Consider the following 25,734-nt stretch of genomic DNA (forward strand, 5'->3'; position numbering starts at 1 on the left):
ATTATATATATATATATATTTAAAGGACATATTGCCCTCCCAGCTGATGCCACTAGTAGCAAAATTCAAAGCAAATTTGGAGGTTCTCTTTCTGTGCGACTTTTTGTGTATGAGTAAAGCTGGATCAGAGCCAGGAAGCACATGCTGCCGAAGTTAATTTGCACCATTTTCTTTATGTGTTATTTACATTGGTTAGGCATAACTAAAGAAATATTGTGTTTTAGTATGAAATTTGAACATTCTAAAGGATAAAAAAACCAGTAATCCCTTTTCTTTCCTTTGCTGATAAAATTACAAGTGCCCCAAAGATTGTGTTTGTGTTTGTTTGTTTGTTTGTGTGTGTTTAATAGTTTTATACTGTTTATATTCATAATGATTCTGAGCAGTGCTTTTTTTCTTAAAAAATGTTTAGGGGTGCTCTCATTTCCCCACTCATATTGAAATACTGCAAATGTAGATTCACACAAAATGTTTAGGCGTATGCGTACCTCTGCATCCCCCCAGAAAAAAAACCCACTGATGCTGAGAAAGAATTTGGTTTGAAACAGGTTGGACTTAATAGAAGCCTTTTCCCTTTATGTTGCTGGAGGTTTCTTCCTTTCACTTCCCTGTAATTGGTGTCTCCCTATTTATTTTCCTGCTAAAGTGATGGGCAAACTCTCCTCAGCAATGGGTGATGACTAGAAACTGAAGAATAAGATTGCTCACTCCAACTCACGCCAAGGATCATAAATCAACTTGCAATTTTGGCTGGTCCTAACGTTGCCCTGTCTTCTGCTGCTCCTCAAAATTTCGTCCACTTGTTTTTGTCCATATCATGGACATTAATTACAGCTCAGTCATATCACCCTCAAAGTGTAGTAGCTAAGTCTTCAGGGACCTGTGGGCAAATCGTAGTAAGTGCTCGAGTTTTTGTGAACTGTGAAATCCCTCACCAAGTCTTGGGAAGATCTACAATCTAAATGACCCAAAGCTTATGCAATGGATATTTATAAACTCCATTCCCCAACTCCCTTTGATCCTTTGTTGTAATCCATCTATTACTGTATTTTCTTTTCAGATCCTCGGTTTATTAGCGCTCACCTGATCCCCGAAAGTGACAACCCAGAGGATGACAAGATCTATTTTTTCTTCCGTGAAAATGCAATTGATGGGGAACATTCTGGGAAAGCTACACATGCCAGGATAGGACAGATCTGCAAGGTGACTGGATGATGAATACACTCACAAACATATTCTTCCAATTGTAAAGAAAGATCACTTCACTAATACCGGTATATTTAGTACTGTATTGTGGGTGGATGTGTCAAATAATAGGTATAATAAGGTATTTAAGGGATGCGGGTGTGCTCTGGGTTAAACCACAGAGCCTAGGACATGCTGATCAGAAGGTCGGTGGTTCGAATCCCCGTGACAGGGTGAGCTCCTGTTGCTCGGTCCCTGCTCCTCCCAACCTAGCAGTTCGAAAGCACGTCAAAGTGCAAGTAGATAAATAGGTACTGCTCCGGTGGGAAGGTAAACGGTGTTTCTGTGCGCTGCTCTGGTTCGCCAGAAGCGGCTTAGTCATGCTGGCCATGTGACCCGGAAGCTGTATGCCGGCTCCCTCAGCCAGTAAAGCGAGATGAGCGCCGCAACCCCAGAGTCAGCCACAACTGGTCCCTTTACCTTTACCTAAGGTATTTAACAATGGCCATATCCATGTTTGATGTGATGAGGAATTAACAATTGTAAGCTTTGGGCTCAGTTTGAGTCTGGTTTGCTTAAACTAACTTTAGTTCGAACAAACCACAGTTCCTGAGTTCAAACAAAACATGGAGCTGCAGTTTGTGCTGAAAGCAGAAGCTTTTGCTCTCCTGCTCTTACAGCAAAAGAAGTCAAGAAGCCCATAGTAAAGCACAGGTCTGAGGCATTCTGTTCACCTGAACTGGGCCTGTGACTCCACAACTTCATGTAAGAACAGCTATTTCTCTTTTTAGGCTTCATTTGGGGAGCTTGTGGTGAAAGCAGGTGTAACATTTGTAGAGCAGCAGCAACAGTCTGGAAATGCTCTCATGGTCTTTAAGATGCTATAATGAGTATAGCATCTAGATCAAGGGAAGTAATAGTGCCACTGTATTCTGCTCTGGTCAGACCTCACCTGGAGTACTGTGTCCAGTTCTGGGCACCACAGTTCAAGAAGGACACTGACAAACTGGAACGTGTCCAGAGGAGGGCAACCAAAATGGTCAAAGGCCTGGAAACGATGCCTTATGAGGAACGGCTAAAGGAGCTGGGCATGTTTAGCCTGGAGAAGAGAAGGTTAAGGGGTGATATGATAGCCATGTTCAAATATATAAAAGGATGTCACATAGAGGAGGGAGAAAGGTTGTTTTCTGCTGCTCCAGAGAAGCGGACACGGAGCAATGGATCCAAACTACAAGAAAGAAGATTCCACCTAAACATTAGGAAGAACTTCCTGACAGTAAGAGCTGTTTGACAGTGGAATTTGCTGCCAAGGAGTGTGGTGGAGTCTCCTTCTTTGGAGGTCTTTAAGCAGAGGCTTGACAACCATATGTCAGGAGTGCTCTGATGGTGTTTCCTGCTTGGCAGGGGGTTGGACTCGATGGCCCTTGTGGTCTCTTCCAACTCTTTGATTCTATGATTCTAAGTGAGATATACCTTTCCTCTTTGGGGTAAAGTTTGGAAAACTAGCAGCAGAGGCTACCTCTAAACAGGGCCGATGGATTGCAGCCAGCTACAAACCATCTTCCTCCCCTTGAACCTCATGGCGATTCTGCACAGAGAGTCACAAACCTCTGGTGCTATATTGCCGCTTCCAGTTCCTAACTGGACAAGGCCATGTGTGGAGCAGGCTTATTTGGGAGGAGGTGGGACCCTACACATGGCTGCACTGAAGTGGGAACTCCCATGTGTCACTACAGCTTCACGGAGGGCTCTCCACACTGACTTTTCCTCCACGCTTTCCGGGTGCAGTCTGAGATTTCCTACACAATAAGCAGACTTTGTTTTGATGTCCTGACATGAGCTATTTCTTTTGTAGAATGACTTTGGTGGCCACAGAAGTCTCGTCAACAAATGGACCACTTTCCTCAAAGCACGCCTGATTTGTTCGGTTCCAGGGCCCAACGGCATTGACACTCATTTCGATGAGCTCCGTAAGTGGTCAAAGTGTTTCTTGAAGACAGAACCATTCTCTCTCTGGCCAGCTGCATGCTCATTACTAAATTGGCGGCTGCTTTTGCTTCTTGCCCCTTATTTTATTTTATTTATTTTGACAGAGGATGTGTTTCTAATGAACTCAAAGGACCCTAAAACCCCAATCATCTATGGAGTGTTTACAACTTCCAGGTAGCGGACATATCATTTTACTTCTTGGGGGGGAGAGCATGGAGGCTGCCCGTTTTTAAAAGCTTTCTTTGTTAACATGGTCCTTTAAAAGAGAAGGCATTTTCTCAACCTTTGAACTGCTAGAAAAGTAGTAGATGTAAGAGGTTAATGAACTGGAGTTTTCCTATGAGCAATATATATATAATCGCTCAGAAGTCTGCAGCCACACAGTTTAAAAGAATGTGTGTGTGTGTGTGTGTGTGTTTTCTGCATTAACCCTTTTCTTAGTATGTGTTGTATAGGAGGCCTAATTGCATCTGGTGAGTCTTGAATGCAAACTTTTTGTTTCCATTGACCTGGAAGCCAAATCCTGTCCCTGTGTTTTTGCTTTGGCTCTTCAGAGAGAATTTACACACCATACAAGCAACAACTCCAGACCCTTTCAGAGGGTTGTCACTTGCCTGGTTTGTCAGTGCTCAAGGAAGCTGAGCTCCATGGGTGCTGGTCTGGTGCTGGAGCAAACACAGCTAGCTAGGGAGAAGAAGGGGACTTAAAGGACAGTAAATGCCTGAAGATCGCGGAGGGAGGGGGAAATTAAAATGTGGATATAATTCTCTATCAAAGTAAAATGTTTCGACTGAATCCCATTTTCAAAGCATTTCATTTTGATTTGGTTAGACAATTGCACAAGGTTGCTGTTGGCTTTTTTTTGGCAACAGAAAATAAATAAATGGAAAGCTGGTATTTCTAGAACCTCTCTAATTTAGAAATAATTGCTTCTTTTTCTCTCTCCACCTATCTGTTTTTCCACCCTATTATTATTAGCAACATCTTTAAAGGATCGGCGGTGTGCATGTATAGCATGACGGACGTGAGGAGGGTGTTTCTGGGTCCATATGCTCACAGAGATGGTCCCAACTATCAATGGGTTCCCTACCAAGGAAGAGTCCCGTACCCACGGCCAGGAACTGTAAGTGCCCTACTCACTGGGCAGTCAGGTGGTGCCCAAGCAGTATTGGCAGGCATTTATCTGGGGGGGGGGGGGGGTAAATACCACTGTTTTCTCTGTAGGGATAATTGCTGAGGAATCGCTCTAGAAACATGCCCATTGATTTCATCCACCCAAAGCAGTCCATGAATTTCAATTGCCTATTGAAATAGTATTGCATGCCTTCTAACTGTGAAAGACATCTCATTTAAGCACCTTGATCTTGTGAACCACCTTGAGATATTATGATGCAGTGGCATAGCGTGGGGGGTGCAGGGGGGGCCGGCCACACTGGGCGCAACATCTGGGGGGGGCACGCTCGCACTTGCAGCTCTCTGCCCCTACCTGGCTCACTCACTCTCTCTCACTGCAGTGCTGGCTGTGCGAATCCGATCCGAGCCGCCGGGTCGCCGCCCAGTGAGGGGAGGGTGCCAGGCGTGCGGTGCGGTGCAGAGAGAGAGCGAGGGACTATCTGGGGGAGGGACAGTGCAGCGGGGGGGGGGCAAATTACTTGCCTTGCCCCGGGTTAGGGGGCGCAAATTACTTGCCTTGCCCTGGGTGCTGACAACCCACGCTACGCCACTGTTATGATGAGAAGGGCGGTATGCAAGTCTAATAATAAAAAATAAATAAAAATAAATTCTGAGTCAATCAATACATTCAGAGAAAAGGGCAGGGGATTTTTGGTGTTGAGGACCATAACACAGAAACAAAATTTAAAAAATTCCTTCCAGTAGAACCTTAGAGACCAACTAAGTTTGGTATTGGTATGAGCTTTTGTGGTATCTGAAGACGTGTGCATGCACACGAAAGCAGATACCAATAACAAAGTTGATCTCTAACGTGCTACTGGAAGGATTTTTTTTAATTTGTTTCTACTATGGCAGACCAACACGGCTACCTACCTGTGACCATAACACAGTGTGTTTTTCCACATACTATGAAGTGGCATCCATACATGTGTTTTTTTCTGAACATGTGTCCCAAACCTAGTATACTGTACTGATAAAAACCAAAAAAAAACCAACATCCAAGGACAGAACTATGTCGCAAAAACCAAACGTAATTTGGCCATTGGACCTATTAAATGTACTGCGGATGACTTCAGAGTGAACATGCATGAAATTGTACTGCACACCTCTAGGTAAAGGTAAAGTTACCCCTGCCCATACGGGCCAGTCTTGACAGACTCTAGGGTTGTGCGCTCATCTCACTCTAAAGGCCGGGAGCCAGCGCTGTCTGAAGACACTTCCGGGTCACGTGGCCAGCGTGACAAGCTGCATCTGGCAAGCCAGCGCAGCACACGGAACGCCATTTACCTTCCCGCTGGTAAGCGGTCCCTATTTATCTACTTGCACCCAGGGGTGCTTTCGAACTGCTAGGTTGGCAGGCGCTGGGACCGAGCAACGGGAGTGCACCCCGCCGCGGGGATTCGAACCGCCGACCATGCGATCGGCAAGTCCTAGGCGCTGAGGTTTAACCCACAGTGCCACCCGTGTCCCTCTGCACACCTCTGCACACCTCTCGTAATCTTTTATTTGTCAGCCCCCTTAAGTGCAGTAAACCTGTGCTCCATTGAGATTCACAGGCTTGTCTGCACAGCCAAATAGTTTATATTTGTTTATTGTTATTATTTATTGACTTTATATACCGCTCTATACCCCGAGGTCTCGGGGTGGTTCACAGAAGTATTAAAGTACTTGTCTACTGCCCTCTCACAAAATATCAGGCTGGTGTACAACAAGAGAAAAAATATTTCAAAGTGGAATGAAGCAATCATTGAAATGATCGTTACAATTGCACACAACCAGGGGGAAAGGACAGTTCAGCTCTAGGAAAGATGAGGCTGGTGCCTCCCCAAATATACGTTTTGCAGAGGAACGGGCCATGTTAATCTGCTCTAAGGTCAGTTTTTGGTAGGCCCTGGATTATGCAGAGGCAACATGGATTTTTAGCTTCACAGCTTCCATTTAAAGCACTAGGGATGCAAACAAGAAATCAATACAGTATATGAAGGATGAATTCCTTGAAATGATTTAGCACTTAGGTTTCCTAAGGGATCCCAGTGCACCATTGAACTGGGGAATTCGAGAGGGGAAAGTGCCCACAACGTCCTTGGACGCCTCGTAGTATGTTTGCTCCTTGTAAATTCAACGTTTATAGATGGCTGCTTGAAAATGATCGAGACAGTCCATTTAGAAAATCCAAAAAGATTATTCACACATGTTCTTGTATATGAATTCCCAGCTGCATTAACAATACTTAGCACTTCTAAATTACTTTTCTTGTTCAAAGCACTTCTCATACATTATCCGATTAATCATTATCTAATTAATGCAAGTAATCAGTATTGCACTCCATCTGGAAAATCAAGATTGCCTTTGGGATGTGAAATATGGATTTTTTTTTTAATGCAAAATTGCTATAAGCTATGAAAAAACTGTTGTTAATTGTTGGTATTATTTAACTGCTAGAATGTGGCATTGATAACAAAAAACAGAAGAAGGGAACCTCCTGCAGTTTTTCTGGTTTTTAATTGTGTTTGATATGCAATTATCTCAGGCTCTGATATTCACTAATAAAAGTGGATACTTGAGTTTTGTTGCTAGGAAAATGCACATAATAAAATGATACCTAATATATGATAAAAACCAGGCTACATAGAACTGGTGCTGTGATGGAGGACACTTTCCTATTCTTTAAAAGACACGTGTTGTTGTTTTTAATGTCCTCCCTGATGAATTGTTAATAAGATGATAGCCATGATAATTGATTTTTCTCCCTACAGAGCATGTTGCAAGATCAGGATTGTTGTTTAATTACATTTTGGCTTTCAAGTGCTGTATGTTTTAGGAATACATAGGCGATGCAGGTTATTGCAACACTAAGGCATTTGTGTTCTTAAATCAAAGGAAATGAACATAAAGTATAATAATGCTATCAATATTTTACACTTCAAGTGTTCAAAGCACTTTGCACGTCTTTAGGAATGAGGCGAGAGGGAAGCTTGAAATGTGAACTTGAACAGGGCTGGCCCAATTCAGGTTGAGTAAAACCCCCTTTGAGCTTGGTCCAAATTCACCTGGTACCACCTCCACCTTCCCCAAGCTAAGAATTGTTTGGAGTTGGAGAAAGAGGTGAAGGCAGAGTGGAAGCCAAATCAGATGTTTGATTGGAGCTCTCTAACAGCACGATTTATCTGAATGCTCAGGCCAGTATTCTTATTATCCCCATAAAATGAAATTTACCTACAGACACCTGGCAATCTTCTGCTTATGCTGAGATTTGAATTCAGCAAGTCACTGGCTTGCACATACTGGAGGGATTGTATATCCCAACACAGATTGACTCATCTATCTCTATATTGGCAATGCTAGGTTGTAACCAACTTTAGTCCTACTCAGAGTAGACCTATTAAAATAAAGGACACTACTAATAAAACCTCTGAGCAGGACTAGCATTGGACACAGTATGATGCTGATGCAGCAGCACCATGTGAAAACCTAAGGTGGTTGTGAAGACCTCAGTGTATACACTGAGGAAATGGGAATTTCACTGTTGTAATCTCTTGACAATATTCTCTTTTGCCATCCCCCTCTCCAGTGCCCAAGTAAAACATTTGGTGGTTTTGACTCAACCAAGGATCTTCCTGATGAAGTCATCACATTCGCAAGAAGCCACCCAGCGATGTACAACCCTGTCTTTCCCATCAATAATCGCCCCATAATGATCAAAACAGATTTGGATTACCAGTTCACACAAATCGTGGTCGATCGGGTAGATGCAGAGGATGGCCAGTATGACGTCATGTTCATTGGGACAGGTAAGGCTCCGCAAACCTCTTTAGACAGTGAATGGAAAGCAGAGCAGAAGAGTCCAAGATGTTTAGCATTGCTTCTGTGCAAGTACCGTCAACATGAATGGACCTGCACCAAAGCAGTTTTTGGTGGAAAGTAGCCAGTGCTATATTTCTAAATCAAGAGGTGCCAAAACTCACCATGAACGCCTCCCTTGTTCTCTTTGAATGGCAATGGCACCTGCCTGAGAGGTGCCGAAACTGAGTTCCGGTGGGTTCCTGCTGAAAAGAGCCCTGTCTGTGTCTTCTAGTGTGGCTCACCAAATTGCTTACAAGCAAGGCTCGATGTTATTTTGGGCGGACTGCAATTTACTTGATTGACGTAATGACCACATCCATTTCAATAACTCTAGACCCAATTTCTCACTGGATGATCAACTTGTGTCCGGACTATGCCGTTTCAGTTTGTAGCTTGGGGCTTGCACATTTGAATAATTTCCCATTTCCAAAATGCTCCCCCAAAATAAATGTCCTGAATACAGCACGTTAGAGAGCACACTAGTCCAAAACACTTTGTTTTATCTTGTATGCAGCAGCAGCCTTTAGTTCTGTATTCTCCCTTCTGGTCCAGGAGCTGCCAACCCCTGGGGACTCCCAATTTAATACTAATTCAATTAAAGCTTGAATTAAGTTCAAGCTGTGTGTGACTTCAGTCTTTTTTTATCCTGATCTCTGGAAAAGCAAGACTGTCTCCTTGTCTTCCGGTCTGCAGTCCTACCCAGCTCACAAGGAGCACCAGTAGGCTTCCATCTTAAATCTCATCTGAGTCTGACAGTTGGCAATGTGGCAATGTGGTCTGGTTGATTAATCTCAGAGAGCGAGATTATAATTCCCACTATAGCAAGGGATTATCGGGTTGCTTTGGCCACAGCAGCGTCACTTAAACAAAAATAAATGCTAAATGAAAATACCACCATCTTTTCCCGAAGTCTAGTGCAAGTTAAGGAGGAAGTAAGTTATGTTGTTACCCTGAGTCTTAGTGGAAAGGAAATGTGATTAATTCAGCATTGCTGTTGTTTTAAGTATACATCTGGATACTTTCCTCTAACTCTCACCTCAGTGATGGTTCACTTCAATCCCTCTCCAGCAGACCAAAATGCATATTTTTGCCCTCATAATTTGGCTTGAGGGCAGGAGCGGATCATTTAACACAGTCTCGAGTCCATCTTTCAGTAAACGTGAATTAATAACAGTAATTTTATCTTGTAAGATGAGTTACTCGCTGAAGCTTGCTGTTCTGAAATGAGGGGCCTGGTTCACTTTGTGTGAAATTGTTTGAAATATTATTCCACGTAAGCCTGATCTTGAGTACAGATAAAGCTTCGCTTTGGATGCCTGAGGCCTGATCAGAGACACTGTAAGGCTTAACACATTGTGCCTTTGACCTCAGAGGCTTTAGAGAGCAGCAAACCACTATTGGGGGGGGGGAGGTCCCTCTTAAAATAGAACTATTTATCTTAAAGATTTAATGCAAGGATTGTGCCTATCTGCTAGGCTGACTTCTTTGGCTTCGTCAAACCTCTGTTGTAGAATTCAAAATGTTTTAAACGTGGCAATAATCCAGTTCTCCATTACTTTGTAGTGGTCTCTCCTCCTCCTGCAGGAACTTAAATCTTCCAGTCTTTGATGCTGACAAAATTGATATAGACTTCGTTTAAAACGGTAGCTTCCGAATGACATCCTTTGCCCCCTGCATCCCCGCACAACTTCTAAGCTTAGTAAAGCGTTTTTATCCCCTTCCCCTCTTCCACCTGGAATACTCCAGTTAAGAAAAACTGACAATTTGCAGGTCAGTTATTCTGCAGTGTTGGGTGAAGTGATTTGTCTGCCTACGGCAGGGGAAGCTTTTCACAGTAGAGGGAGAAATGTTATCACCGGCTGCCAAAAAAAAGAGCTGCCGTTGGAGGCAGATGAACAGCGGCAAGGCCAAAAGTCGGTAATCCTGCACACACAGGATACATTTAAAGCACATCCAAAGGAAATTATTTCCCTTATAATTTTGGGCTCTTTAGTTTGCCCCTTGCAAACAGTTCTCAGCAACCCTGCAACAGACTAGCTATCGCCTGGCACCTTCACTATACAGTGGTACCTCTAGATGCGAACGGGATCCGTTCCGGAGCCCTGTCCGCATCTAGAAGCGAACGTAACCAGCGATGGCACATCTGCGCATGCGTGTGTCGCTTTTTGCTTCTGCGCATGCACATGACATCATTTTGAGCATCTGCACATGCGCAAGCGGTGAAACCCGGAAGTAACGCACTCTGTTACTTCCGGGTTGCCTTGGAGCGCAACTCGAAAGCGCTCATCCCGAAGCACATTCAACCCGAGGTATGACTGTACAGATCATACCTCGTGTTACATTTGCTTCATGTTACAGGTTGCTTTCCGTGGAGACCCAGAAGTACCAGAAAGGCTTACTTCCAAGTTTTGCCGCTTGCGCATGCACAGGCGGTGCTAAATTGCACTTTGCGCATGCACACAAGTGCCAAATCGTGCCATGCACCTGCACAGATACGGCACTTCAGGTTGGAGGCTTTTCACATTGCGAACGGGCCTCCGGAATGGATTCCATTCGCAACCAGAGGTACCACTGTACACCTTTAGGTGCCAGGCAAAAATGTACCTTTTCAACCAGGCCTTTGTCTGACTTGATCTACATCCTATACCCTGTTTAAAAATGCTGGCTCTTTGGGGGTTGTTTTTTTATTGGGTTGCTGGTTTTGTTTTGATTTTACGTATTTTATATTTTATGTGAACCGCCCTGAGACCTTCAGGTATAGAGCGGTATATATATATATATATATATATATATATATATATTCCAGGGACGCTGTCCACTATGCCTGATAAGGTTCTGAGAAAGCACAGCATCAATATTGGTTGCTGTATCTCAAAGAATCATAGAATTGGGACCCCCAAGTTTCATATAGTCCAATGCAGGACTCTCAACTCAAACTCTGCACTGTTCGGAATCACCAGCTGATTCCTAACAGATCAGACAACTTAATCAATTTGGCAGCATCCCTCCAGCTGTCTGTGTGTCCCCATGAAGTCTCACTTTCACATCTGCCCTTGTATTATTATTTTTAAAAAGAAAGAAAAAGAAAACATGAAATACTTTGGATTTGAGAATAAATCATAAAATGTAGCCCTGGCTGATCCTGTGTATTCCTGGCTTTAAATACACATTTGTGGCAGCTGACATTTCATTGGTAACATTACACTGCCCTGTTCATTTGCTGACAGCTAAAATGGGTTCAGGGTTCAGATTTGGGGGGGGGGTTATGCAATTAAAAGATTTCAATATAATCCTTCTTTGGAAACTTTTAAGAACTTTTGAGATCATTTTGAAGGTAAGTGGGTATTGTATGGAGCCGACTCTAAAGAACCCATTGCTGCATAATCCCCCTGTTTGAAATACGATAATTTGTATTGTGGGAAACATAAAACTTCTGTAGATCTGAGATTGGACTGCTCTTGGACTCAAGGGGGAAAATGGTATCTGTCTTTATTTCAGATATTGGGACAGTTTTGAAAGTAGTTTCTATCCCTAAAGAGACCTGGCATGATTTGGAGGAGGTTTTGCTGGAAGAAATGACAGTCTTTCGGGTGAGTGTGATTGAAAAGTTGGTTATCTGTTTTCGCTCCCTGCTGCTGTTGCCCCCGCCACCCCCTGCAGGCAGCTGCAGAGACGGGGTTTACTGTGGAAGAGTCCAGCAAACCTTTCTAATTAGCTTCTCAATTAGAGATTCAGGCACTAGTCAAAATAAACCTCAGAGCTTTCGGTGCCAGTTGTGAGCTAATAGCAAAAATTATATTGCTGACTCTCCTCCCCTCCTCCCCCCCCCCTTGTTCACTGGGCCGCTCAAACCAATAGATATGACTGTTTGCAATTTACAGTGAAAACCATCTGTAACATTTGAAGGTCTTGCTGCTTGTCTTCTCCCCAGAAAAATATACAGAATTAATTCTACATCTGGGCATATGACATGAAGACAAAGGCGCAGTGAAAAGTCTGTTATCTGACATTGAGGGTTTCTATGACATGACAATTAAGAATAATTTTGAAGAAGTACACAATGTAGGCAAAAGTTGGCATGGTTTTAGGAGCTGATTTCCAATGCATGTTTTTGTTTAAATGGATTTTGATCTCGTGCCATCCTGGGGAGTATGAAGAAAATGAGGAGATAAAGCTGAGATTGAGTTGTACTGCCGATTAATCAACTTGATTCAATAAACATTTTGATCAGTTAAAAACTTGTCCCATAGTCAGCCAGGCAGATTTTTAAAAAAGGAGTTACTTTAATGTAAGAATTTACAAATTATCTTGGAAGTGGGATTCCACATCTCTCCTACGCAGTGAGGGATGCCTTTTTAAAGATGATGCCAACTGCAACATATGGAAGCATTGTCTAGAAACAAAGGGAATTGTTTGTTTTCCTTGCTCAATGGTAGATCACAGGGATGCAAGGGCCTCAGGTTTGATGCCTGGATCCCTTGACTGGATCCCCAGAGAGCCAGAGCGAGTCGTTGTAGATGCTTCTGACCTAGATGGACCAAGCATCTGAGAGCTTCCTATGTTTCATCAGAATTCTTGTTTATTCACCTGCAAATTGTTGTAAACTTAATTAATTAATTGTCACTGTTAAAATTTAACTGGCTAAGATTTAAAAAAGAAAGAAAATGATAGCCCTGTTCTGATTCACAAATCCTCTCAGGCTGTCCCATGTCAAGATTTGGAAAGCTCTGCCACAAGAGATTAGGGCCCTGCGGGACTTGATATCTTTCCGCAGGGCCTGCAAGACAGAGCTATTCCGCCAAGCCTTTGGCCAGGGCACAGCCTGACTCCCTCCTTTGGCAATCTTCACAGAACTTTTAGCCCAATGGTTGCCATCAATTTGATTTGAAGTAATTTTTTAATGAAATGATTTTAGAATGTTGTATTATTTTATTGTTGTTAGCCACCCTGAGCCCGGCTTCTGCTGGGGAGGGCGGGATATAAAAAAAAAATTATTATTATTATTATTATTATTATTATTATTATTATTATTATTATTAAGATTTCCCTTCTCCTAGAAGCAGCATCCTACAAAGCAAGACTTCTTGATTTCCACCCATCCCAACACTTGCTTGCTTTGCCTTATGAATAGGCACCATGTTATTTGGGCCATGTATTCTAGGACTGTTTGCATGCAACGTTCTGGGCTTTACATCGGAAGTGCAACCTGTGTGTGAATGAGTCACTGACTCAATGAGGTGTGCCTCATTGTCAGGTTCTCGTTAATTGTGCAGTGGGTATCTGAGCCCCCGATTTGGAACAAGAAATAAATTTCAAGGAATGAGATGAAATCACAAGAGTAGCTGGTGGCCTGTGGTTGTTTTCTCTGTTGCCTGCAGCAAATCGGCTACTTATAGTATAAAGCAGTCTAGGGACCTGGCCATTGCATGAGCTTCTACAAATGAAACAAAACGAATGCCACGCTCCGTTAAGCCAAAAATTAAAGAGACAAGCCAATAGCTTAATTTCTAAAAGTAGAGGTTCTTTGTCTCACTTTCTGGAACAAATCATGTCTTCTGTCCTGGAGGCTTTTGCCTTACATTTCAGATGCCTAGAGGTAGGCTATGGTGACTCAGATTGAGGGGGTGTGGAGAGAGAGAGAGAGAGAGAGAGAGAGAGAGAGAGAGAGAGGACCATTGTATCACATTTTGCAGCCTTGAAAAAATGGTTTCCAACTTTTGGTTTTGAGTCCCACCACCTGTGCAGGGGTGGGCATGGAGCTGTGACGAGTAGTTGACCCATGCAAGTCTGGGGCTGAGCCAGAGCAGTATCTGATCAATCAGAAACAGGCTGACAGAATCTGGCGAGGTGAGTCCTTAGCCAAAAAAACAGGTGGACTCAGTGATGGAACTGACAGCAAAAACACATTTGACAGCTGACATTGAGGCTGAAACTCCACGCTTAGTGGCCGTTGCACATGTGGGCAGGAGGACGGGTGCTTAGCTACCTCCTTGTCTCTTGCTTTCTGCTTGTCCCAAGCTACTCCCAAAGTCCAAAGTGGCTTAGCCGTCAGGAGAGAAAGTGGTAGGAGAAAGACAGGCTTGGCAAAGGCGCTATTTGGCGTGGCAGTGCAGATTTGCCCTTGCTTTGCCCTTGAAGGGCAAAACAAAAAGGTGGGAAGAGGGGACCACCAGAAACCGTTAGAAGGAGGCATTGCAATTCCTCTGCTCCCTTGTTGTGTTGAACATCCTGGTGTGAAGATGCCTGGGGATGCACACACCTCAACATTCAGCATGACCCCAAGAGCTCCTTATCAGCTGCCATAAAATACTGTTGAAATTATTCTCCTTGCAGGTGCAGCTGGAGTTTGAAGGGGGGTTGGTTAATGCGCCAAAGGAATCGAGTCCTAGGTAGAAATCTGATACGAGGTTTCAATGCAACCCATCACTTTTGAGTTTCCACATATCCCAGGGGTGGGTGGATCTAATTTTATGTCACCAAAGAATGAATTTAACAGCCTGAGTTGCAGAATGCCGAACACAACACTTTTCATTGACAGCTCCAGCCAAACTGAAGGCATTCCAGATGTATTGCACTGATAACAAATGCCTTTTTAACCTGATTTGTGCAGTGTCTCCCTGAACAGCTGAGCAAACAATTCGGTAAGGCCTGTAATTGATGCCTTCCAATACCAAGTTTAATAACCCATTTGCACTGGAGAGTCTGCATGCTTGGCATCTACTGAGCCATATCCAGTTCCCCATGGGCTCGCCGGGGGTGAAGTGTGAAAGCTTGAAGCAGGCTATGTCAGCGTACCTTGATAGAAACTGAGCCCGTATGAAGAAACTATAAGAAAATAGAAAGGTCTACAATCCATAAGACAGATCTACACATATTCCTCAGTGTGGAATTCCTACCAGAAATAGCAGCCCTGCTCAGAGTTGTCCTCCTCTACATACCATTTTGCATATTTGCTGGTATGGCGACATCATCATGATCTGCAGTTCCCTGTCCCCCTAGCAGTTGCCAATATTATGAAGCAAAGGAGTCGCACTGCAGTTGAGAAGCCCTGAAGAAGAGGGACCCTGGTTGGCTTCAGTATGATGCTAAACCATGGTTAAAGGGGGGATGATTCCCACTGAGAAAGGGACAGACATAGGTGTGCAGTCCTGAAGCTGGCTCCCAATTTGCTATTTTTGCAGGACTGCTATGACGCCTCCACTGGACCTTTGTAGAATGCATGCTTGATTTATCCTTGTGTTTTAGTTTCAACATGCACAATTGCTCAGGCACGAATGCATTTGAATGCATCCATAGCAACAACGGTGTTTCAGCGTGAAAGTCAGTAAGAGCAATCCACGGCGAGGCACCCAGTTCTCATCGTCTTAAGAGAAGCAGCTATTTAAAGCATCTTTCTATAACTGTAACTCTCTTTTCCAGGAACCCACAGCCATTTCAGCCATGAAGATTTCCACAAAGCAGGTACTGTACATGCAATCTTGAGACTCTTCAGTAGTTATTGGGTCCCATATTTCAGAGACCTTAACTTGCTTGCCTGAAAAGATATTGGTGCCAGATGCCTCCCATTCCTTTTCATAAATGTTTCTAGTTTCTTATGGAAATTCTGACAGACAAAGAAGAGGGAAAGTCTTGACGTGTGCTTCGCTAGCTATGAAGTGGAAATGAACTGCCTAATTAGTCTCTGAAACAAAGATCCTTGTTCCAAGCTCCAGAGATGTTGCATCCCCAGGAGTCACTGGCTGCAGGTCATGAGGGTCAAATCTCCTGTTCTCCAGCATTGGCACAATCACTACCCTGCTTCCTTCTCACCTGCTTCTTCCTCTATAACACCAACTAGGGCCTAATGAATGTGCAAAATGCACTTTTACAAAGACCCATTGATCGCAATGGAAGTGTTCAGTGCAGGGGTCAGCAAACTTTTTCAGCAGGGGGCCAGTCCACTGTCCTTCAGACCTTGTGGGGGGCCAAACTATATTTTTTTTGGGGGGGGGGGGAATGAATGAATTCCTATGTTTCCTATAACCCAGAGATGCATTTTAAATAAAAGCACACATTCTACTCATGTAGAAACACCAGGCAGGCCCCACAAATAACTCAGAGATGCATTTTAAATAAAAGGGCTCATGTAAAAACACGCTGATTCCTGGACCGTCTGCAGGCAGATTTAGAAGGCAATTGGGCCAGATCCGGCCCCCGGGCCTTAGTTTGCCTACCCATGAACTAGGGGCTAATGAATGTGCAAAATTCACTTTTACAAAGACCCATTGATCACAATGGAAGTGTTCAGTGTACAGCAACCGCTTTATGCAAAGTGGGAGTTGTCATGCTATCAGTGTCAAGCAATTGCTACCCATCTGGAGCTGGTGATTTCCAGGATGCAGGAAGCCAGCCTGGCTTATGTTTTAACATGCTAAATTCAGGGGTCCCTTGTTTGGCACAGTTTTAACGCCCCCAGCCTTGACTGAGTCTTACTTTGATTGGACTCAGGAATATAGGGGAATGTAAAGGTAAAGGTACCCCTGCCCGTACGGGCCAGTCTTGCCAGACTCTAGGGTTGTGCGCTCATCTCACTCTATAGGCCAGGAGCCAGCGCTGTCCGCAGACACTTCCGGGTCACGTGGCCAGCGTGACAAGCTGCATCTGGCGAGCCAGCGCAGCACACGGAACGCCTTTTACCTTCCTGCTGGTAAGCGGTCCCTATTTATCTACTTGCACCCGGGGGTGCTTTCGAACTGCTAGGTTGGCAGGCGCTGGGACCGAACGACGGGAGCGCACCCCGCCGCGGGGATTCAAACCACTGACAATGCGATCGGCAAGTCCTAGGTGCTGAGGTTTTACCCACAGCGCCACCCGCGTCCCTTATAGGGCAATGTGGCCCTCCACAAATGTATGACAGTGCTTTGGCACTCAGAATTTGGGAGGCACTTCAGAGATGACGAAGGGAAGACATGAAAGAGGGAACCCAGAGGGCTTGGTTCCCATAGCACACTTTAGCACCTTGCACCATAGCTGTCAACCTTCCCCTTTTTTGCGGGAAATTCCCTTATTCCACTTCCCGCTGCTTCCTGCTGCTATCCCAGATTGTTAGATATCCCATAGACTGTCCCCGGGACCTTATTTTTGAGGCTCCCTAGGACAGGGAAGGCTGCTGATCCCTTATTTTCAAATCTGAAAGTTGACAGCTATGCCTTGCACCACCCTACATCCTTGAAGCAGCCTGAAGATGCAGAGTGAGGCCACTTTCTTTAGACCCTCTGCACCATGGGAAGACTGGCCTGCCTGTCTCTAAAGCTGCTCACCATGGAATCTGTTGGGGAGAAAATGTGAGAGTTCTCTTATCCATTAGATGAAGCTGCATTAAAATTGAGCCTTGATGGCCAAAGGCTCTGACGGAGGGCCATAGCTTAGCTCTGCATGTTAAATCTCCAGCATATCCAGGGAGATCCAGCAGACTCGCCCGTGGACTGTTGGTCTGACTTTGTACAGGGCTGTTTTTATAATGTACAGTTACATATCGGAATTAGGCTTCTTTTGCTGCTGAAGGCATTGTACTGAGTCTCTAACGTAAATAAGGAGCATCACGCTTGGGCACAACAACTAGAGTAATGGTGGCTGAAACGAACACATTTTGTAAAGATGAAACTTGTGAGACAGACTCGGATAGGTGTTTGGAAACCCTTTTTGTGTCCTTTCTGGAACATCTTGAGGCAAGCGGCAGATACACCACAAGCCCATGTTCTATTTATGTAACTTTTCTAAATTTATAATAAATCTTTCAGATGCATATGTTTGGTATTCTTTTTAAAGATATGAAAACAGATGTGTATCATATCAGCCACTGATATAGCTTTCGATGAGAAAGGGGTAAAGCCATCTCAATAGTCAGAATTCTGGGCAGGCCAGCTAGGAACCCCATTGAGTACTGGAAACTTGCCTAAAAGGAATGAGTTTGACATGAAATATTTTGTTTGGGGCCACTTCCCTCGCACAGTTTATCACCTAAAACAACAAGGGGTAGGGGGAGATTTAAAAGAATGTGCTATTCTAGAGAAAACTATTTTCAAAACAAAGCTGTCAAGTTATATATATATATATTCATATGGTACCAGAATGCTCTGCTTTTGATTATTTTTACAAGTACATTCTTTTTAAAGGAGCAGATTACACTGTATAATGAACCATGCATTTAAGCACAACTTCTCGATCAAAGGCCCCTTTATGTATTCAGGAGGGATTACAATTCTCCCTGATCCCTCGGAAAACAAATTTACAATATTAAAAGTTTTCTCTAGCTAAGTTATTCACGTAAAGTGAAGCCTATAAAGTGTTGGTGTAGCCCCAAGTGAAGGGAGGAGGAAAGAAAACAATACACGTAGGTGATGCACTATGACAAGCTTCTGGCATCGATTGCATCTTTGAATTAGAGGCGTTTTTGAGAGCATGTTGATTCCTGATTCTCGAGCACTCCCAGCTTTAGATATTAAATGCATTGTTCTTTGTGAACTTGGAGCTTTTCATGGAGTGACGTGATGAACTTTACGTCCCGTGCAGAGCAAAAGATAACAATCAAAGCAGCCTCCCAAAACTCATCCCTCGGCTGCCTCCCTCCCCTCTGAAGCAAACAGAAGAGCTTGTGCCGTCAGATGCTCTGTGGGAGCAGAGGGGCAGTTGCAGACCTCCAGAGTCGAGGCAGCGTGTTTTTCTCCAGGTTTTTCTGCTTAATCAGGTGGTGGCAGAAGACTCTTGTTAGTTAACCTTCCAAATGAATCAAGTTTATGAAACGCTTGATGCTTCTGTGATAGTTCGGGTACAACAACAAAGGGTTTTTCCGTGCAGGAGGAACCTTAATTTGTCAGGCTGGAGGTGGTGTTCAGGATTCAGTTGACCTGGAAGGGAGGATGGGCAGATAGGCAGGTGTGGACTATGGAAATGTGGAGTGGGGAGCTGGTATGTACAGGAATCCACATCCCCATGTTCAGCTGCATGATGTAATGTTCAAAAAGGGCCTTGCAGCACTTTAGGCACAGCTGGAAATTATGACTCTCCCTATGGGAGATTCCTTTATAAAGATAGATGGATTCTGGTCTGTATCAAATTTGCATATATTCCTAAAAGTCCATTCCATCCTGTTTCCGTATTTATCTGTAACTTGCCTTTTTTTTCTTAAAAAATGCATGCAAAATCCTATTTGATTTTTTTAAAAGAATATTTAAATACAGTTGTAATTACATATCTTATTGCAGAACGCATATTGAAATAATTTTATCTTAATGGATGCATTTCTAAATGTGTTTTATCCTAAAACGTTTTGAGCCAAGAATTGTGGTCCGCACATTAGTCGGAATCCACACAAATGTAATTTCTTAACCAACCCTGTTCCTTTTCTTGTCATAATCGCACAGAGAAGAAGCAAGAATCGAAATGACTCTGAATTTTAGAACTTGTGCGGCATGTTGTAAGGGCCAAAAGTGCTGAGAGATAAATGAAGGTGATTCTTTTTGAACGAAGCAGGTTTACTTACCATGTCTCTCCCTCTTTCTCTCTTCTGCCACAAACAGCAACAGCTCTACATCGGCTCAGCTGTTGGCGTTTCACAGCTTCCCTTGCACCGCTGCGATGTGTATGGTAAAGCATGTGCAGAGTGCTGCCTTGCTAGGGACCCATACTGCGCCTGGGATGGTGCCTCGTGCTCTCGTTACTTTCCCACCGCTAAGAGGTAAGGCTGGATTTGAGTGTCTTTCCACTTCTCCTTCAGTGTCCTCACCTGATTCCTTAAGTGATGGTTTCAAGCAGTAGTGGGCACCAGCAGTGACAGCAGCGCACGCCTGACTGTCAGCCACCTGCATCGCTGTGGGGGGGGGGGGTGGCATGGCATGAGGCAAATGCACTGGTAGAACCAATCCGTCAGGCTTTCCACCTGACCACCACTTAGCCCTGTGACCAGCAGTCAGGTGAGTGCTGCTTCCCCATCTTCCACTACTGGTTTCAAGTGATACCCTGGTTCTGCTTAGACCCTTGGTTCCAAAACTTTTCCCCTGCGGACCACATGAAAATTGCCAAAAAAACCATGGCAGATCGCTTCATGATTTTTCTGCCCATTGTAGCAGTGTGCTGCAGTGGCGTAGCGTGGGGGGTGCAAGGGGGGCCGGCCGCACCGGGCGCAACATCTGGGGGTTAGGGTTAGGGGGCGCAAATCCACGGGTTAGGGGGTGCAAATCCATGGGTTAGGGGGTGCAAATTACTTGCCTTGCCCCGGGTGCTGACAACCCACGCTACGCCACTGGTGTGCTGTGCTAAATGCTGTATGATTCTTAGTTCTATTTTTAATTGTCGTTTTTATTTTTTATATTCTATTGCGCTACAACGGGAATTCCGCAGAAGAATGCATAGAAATAAGCAACACAGTGAACATGCAATTAATAATCAATATAAATATTTAGTGTGCATCTTCAGCCACTGATCCCTGGACACATTATGAACCACCACAATTTGGGAACGCCTGGCTTAGACTGTGGCCACATTCAGGTGTTCACCTGAACACAAGAAGGCTTCACCTGGGAACGGAGGCGGGGGGGGCACATTGAAGTCTTGCACCAATGACTCTGGCTGCGCAGGCTCCACTTCTGGTCTTTGCATGTTTAGTGCAAAGGTCTGAAGACTGTTTCTGAGCATGCTCTGTTGGACACCGGGGAGCCCTGTCTACTCAGGGTTCCAGATCACTCATACTTTTCACTTAGAAACCATCTTCAGACCTGAGGACATTGGACCAATCCCCTCATGCACATCCCTGAGAACTTCCAGAGATAAAGCCTTCCTGTGCTGAAGCAAATTCCTGAACACACCATTCATGGTGGCATCCGTCTGTCTTGAGAGACAATGGAGAAGTCCGCCCTTGGAGGTGAAGTCAAACCACTGGGCGGTTGCAGCACCTGATGTGTCAGTAGAGACTGATATGGGAGAGACATGTTTTGTTGCAGTTTGCCTGTTCGTATTGAGCCTACAAATGACTTTAGATTAGCAGCTTTCCTAATTAGTATAAATTTTCCCCATATTTGTGAGTGGGACTAGATCCACTGGTATAATCCTAGCTCACTGATGTAAAAAGCCACTGGGTTGTATTCAGCTACGTTTCAGCAGCAAACCTACAGAAAGCAACGAGCCTAAGTTGGCCATGTCTATGAATTTCAGTGGGTCTAAGTAGTACTTAGACTGAATACAGCCTAATATATCTTTTAGATTTAGCTTATGTATCTTTTAGATTTACCTAATATCTTTTAGATTTTGACTAAATCCAAAGAAGCTTCACTGAATACAACAGATGCCAGGGGTGAAAAATGTGAGGGCTTTTCCTGGCTCCTTGACTTCTGCTTCCGCGATGAGCTTCCATCATTGTTCAGACACCTAATCCTCTTTTCTCTCATCCACAACCCACTTGCCTGACTTCTCATTCCTTCGCTGTTTCTTTTCTTCTCCAAGCGAAGTGTTCAGCCTCTTCACAACATCTTTGTTTGCCCTGTTCTTTATTCTGCTCAAAAGCATCTCTTTTTCATGGGTTGAACAGGGAGTTTTTTTCCACTACTGTTTTGAGACAAAGGAAGTGGACAAAGCAAACACAGACATAGTTCTCCTTTCTACAGTGCAGATTTTCTTTTTGAAAAGGTGCAAAACATTATTAAAGCAAAGAAAGAAAGATCCAGTAAGTGGTTTGGTGTTGCTTAAACATGTTGCTATGGGTTGTAATAATAATTTTGGTACCGATTCAAGCCACTAACTGGTTTTTAACCTAATGTTCTAACCAAAACATATAATTCATCCTATTCTGTGGCAAGCATTGCTTTAGATTTTTTAACCCAAGCACCTGAGGTTTACTTAAATTCTTACTCTAGTTATCAGTACTTCATTGTCCTGCATCACCAAACTGGTGGCCAAGCCATACTGAATACCTATTAACTCATACCTTATATGCACATTTTTTCTCTCCCATAGAATCCTGGGAAGTGCCATTTGTTAAGGGTGCTGGGAATTGTAGCTCTACAAGGGACAAACTACAGTTCCCAGGACACTTGAGGCATGCTTTAAAGGTATGGCATGTATGCTGTGGGTTAAACCACAGAGCCTGGGGCTTGCTGATCAGAAGGTTGGCGGTTCGAATCCCCATGACGGGGTGAGCTCCCGTTGCTCGGTCCCTGCTCCTGCCAACCTAGCAGTTTGAAAGCACGTCAAAGTGCAAGTAGATAAATAGGTACCGCTCCGGCGTGAAGGTAAACGGTGTTTCCGTGCTCTGCTCTGGTTTGCCAGAAGTGGCTTAGTCATGCTGGCCACATGACCCGGAAGCTGTACGCCGGCTCCCTTGGCCAATAAAATGAGATGAGCGCCACAACCCCAGAGTTGGTCACGACTGGACCTAATGGTCAGGGGTCCCTTTACCTTTATGTACGCAGCAGTCTAGAATGGAGATGCTAAGCCTTTTTTGGCAGCCTCCCTTGGTCACATTCCAGCAGCAGGTGTTGCCAGAAATGGGTGTCCCACACAGGCTCACAGCCCCCCCCCACTCCCAGTTGATCCATGGTGATCATCTGAAGAGGACAGTTATTGCCCCCTTCCCAGGCATCGGGAGGTTTAATTTGCACTGTGTCTACTTAATTTTTTTAAAAAGATTTTGATGCCATCAAAACCAGTGGGGTTTTGGTTACCAAGAAGAGGGAATAACCATTTGAGGAAGTGGATCTTCCCTGGGCCAGGTGTTAGCTACCCGTAGCCTGGATACCTCTAAATCTCTGTTGAGGAAATGAAATAATCGAAAGAAACTGAGTTAGAGAAATCTTGGCTGATCTCACTTTCTCTGAGAAGATGCCGCATTTGAGATTGGGCTGCATACATGCCACACACTGAAAGCACATTCGAAGCATGTTATTTACTGTATTTTTTGCTCTATGACTCACTTTTTCCCTCCTAAAAAGCAAGGGGAAATGTGTGTGCGTCTTATGGAGCGAATGCAGGCTGCGCAGCTATCCCAGAAGCCAGAACAGCAAGAGGGATTGCTGCTTTCACTGCGCAGCTATCCCTCTTGCTGTTCTGGCTTCTGAGATTCAGAATTTTTTTTTTCTTGTTTTCCTCCTCCAAAAACTAGGTACGTCTTGTGGTCTGGTGCGTCTTATAGAGCGAAAAATACAGTACCTCAAAGAATTGTGTGCTTGTCATTTGTTACAGGTTGCTAGGAGGTGTAACTCTGAGAGGGGAAGGCTGCAGTGCCCAGAATTAGTGGAGGGAAGGAATGTGTTTTGAATGTGCTTTAATGGCATTGTGTGCACATGGCTGTACTCTAGATTGAAGGAATTCATGGCTCCCTGGTGCACACGCCGAACTCTCCTGAATCAAACTGCCTGCATCTCAGACACTTCATTTAGTTGTAATCAATACCCCTCAGGGCCTTGGCTACTGCAACAACAATGCTCACTTGGGTTGGAATTATTGACTTCTGAATGCGAACACTGACAGAAAATGGTTTGGATTGTTGTTCACAAAAGGAATGGATCATTTCCTTCAAGCATCCATATCTCTGGGTGACATCTCTCTCTGAATATAATATAACTAATAATATCCCTAGCGTTGTCTGGTTGACCCATTTGCTTTCCTGACAGAGGCATCCAGCAGGAGAAACCTCCCCAAATTGTTTTTACACCAAGAAAATCTTCACCAGCTCAGTTTCTGTGGGTCAGGCTGCCCTTCTAAAGTATCCCCCCCTTTTTTGTTGTTGTTTAGTCGTTTACTTGTGTCCGACTCTTCGTGACCCCCTGGACCAGAGCACGCCAGGCACTCCTGTCTTCCACTGCCTCCCGCAGTTTAGTCAAACTCATGCTGGTAGCTTCGAGAACACTGTCCAACCATCTCGTCCTCTGTCGTCCCCTTCTCCTTCTGCCCTCCATCTTTCCCAACATCAGGGTCTTTTCCAGGGAGTCTTCTCTTCTCATGAGGTGACCAAAGAATTGGAGTCTCAGCTTCAGGATCTGTCCTTCCAGTGAGCACTCAGGGCTGATTTCCTTCAGAATAGCTAGGTTTGATCTTCTTGCAGTCCATGGGACTCTCAAGAGTCTCTTCCAGCACCATAATTCAAAAGCATCAATTCTTTGGTGATCAGCCTTCTTTATGGTCCAGTTCTCACTTCCATACATCACTACTGGGAAAACCATAGCTTTAACTATACGGACCTTTGTTGGCAAGGTGATGTCTCTGCTTTTTAAGATGTTGTCTATGTTTGTCATTGCTTTTATATATATTTAAAAATACAGTGAATGAATGCAATGGAGATTTACTGGTTTCTGTAATATGTTTCCTTTAGACGCACTAGACGACAAGATATCCGAAATGGTGACCCTCTGACTCACTGCTCTGACTTACAGCATCATGGTAAGATGGTAGATCATTACGTGATCCTTACTCAGCCAAGGGACGCGGGTGGCGCTGTGGATAAAACCTCAGCGCCTAGGACTTGCCGATCGCATGGTTGGCGGTTTGAATCCCCGCGGTGGGGTGCGCTCCCGCTGTTCGGTCCCAACGCCTGCCAACCTAGCAGTTCGAAAGCACTCCCGGGTGCAAGTAGATAAATAGGGACCGCTTACTAGCAGGAAGATAAACGGCATTTCCGTGTACTGCGCTGGCTCACCAGATGCAGCTTGTCACGCTGGCCACATGACCTGGAAGTGTCTTCGGACAGCGCTGGCCCCCGGCCTCTTAAGCGAGATGGGCGCGCAACCCCAGAGTCGGACACGACTGGCCCGTATGGCCAGGGGTACCTTTACCTTTACCTTTACCTACTCAGCCAAAGGAAAGGGTCGGGAATGGAGCCACAGAGCAAATCTATTCCTCTTTACCTCTAGGAAAACAAGCATAACAGCCTCCTATGTATGCTTACTTGGAAGTATAGCCCACTGAGTTCAAAAGGGTTTATTCTCAAGCAGTGTTTTTTTTCTGGGGGGACGCATACCCCTCCCCTAAACATTTTCTGAATCTTTGCACTTTTGTCCATTTACTGTATTTATTTTTCCCGATTTGAACTATAAAATGGTGATTTTCTTGAGTCAAAATGAGAGTACCCGGTGCCGGATTTACGTATAAGCTAAACAAGTTATAGCTTAGGGCCCCACTCTGTTGGGGGTCCCCAAAAAAATTTAAAGGGGAAAAAACTGGATGTACATTTCCAAAATATAAGATAAAAAACAAATAAAATAAAACCTACACACAGCAACTGTGGCAAATGGCTTTAGATACCTATTAGGTCCATAAACTTCCATATAGCATATATTCAACACACACAGAAAGCGACAATTTGTTGTTGACAAAGGACAGCTGGACATATAAAGGGCCCCATTACTTTCAGTAGCTCAGGGCCTCATTAAACCTAAATCCAGCCCTGAGAGTACCCATAAACATTTTTTTAGGGAAAAAAAGCCCTGCTCTCGAGTAAATGTGTGTACAATTGTAGCCTAAAGCTGCAGTGCTTTGATTGCAATGGCTGCACTGCAGGGGGTTGGATTTTAGATGACT

At 44.3% G+C, this 25,734-nt stretch overlaps 1 protein-coding gene across 1 annotated transcript in view; it reads left to right on the forward strand.

Moving 5' to 3' along the window:
- SEMA3A (semaphorin 3A) overlaps positions 1-25,734 on the forward strand; it is a 192,111-nt gene that overhangs the window by 155,986 nt on the left and 10,391 nt on the right. The window contains exons 7-15 of the mRNA XM_083440751.1: positions 1,061-1,203; positions 3,041-3,155; positions 3,279-3,348; positions 4,153-4,297; positions 7,919-8,138; positions 11,689-11,780; positions 15,610-15,651; positions 19,749-19,906; positions 24,530-24,597. Of these exons, the coding sequence (XP_083296877.1) occupies positions 1,061-1,203; positions 3,041-3,155; positions 3,279-3,348; positions 4,153-4,297; positions 7,919-8,138; positions 11,689-11,780; positions 15,610-15,651; positions 19,749-19,906; positions 24,530-24,597 (1,053 nt within the window). The remainder of the gene's footprint in view (positions 1-1,060; positions 1,204-3,040; positions 3,156-3,278; positions 3,349-4,152; positions 4,298-7,918; positions 8,139-11,688; positions 11,781-15,609; positions 15,652-19,748; positions 19,907-24,529; positions 24,598-25,734) is intronic.

The sequence above is a fragment of the Podarcis tiliguerta genome, assembly GCF_965153285.1.
Source record: "Podarcis tiliguerta genome assembly, chromosome: 5".
NCBI classification, from domain to species: domain Eukaryota; kingdom Metazoa; phylum Chordata; class Lepidosauria; order Squamata; family Lacertidae; genus Podarcis; species Podarcis tiliguerta.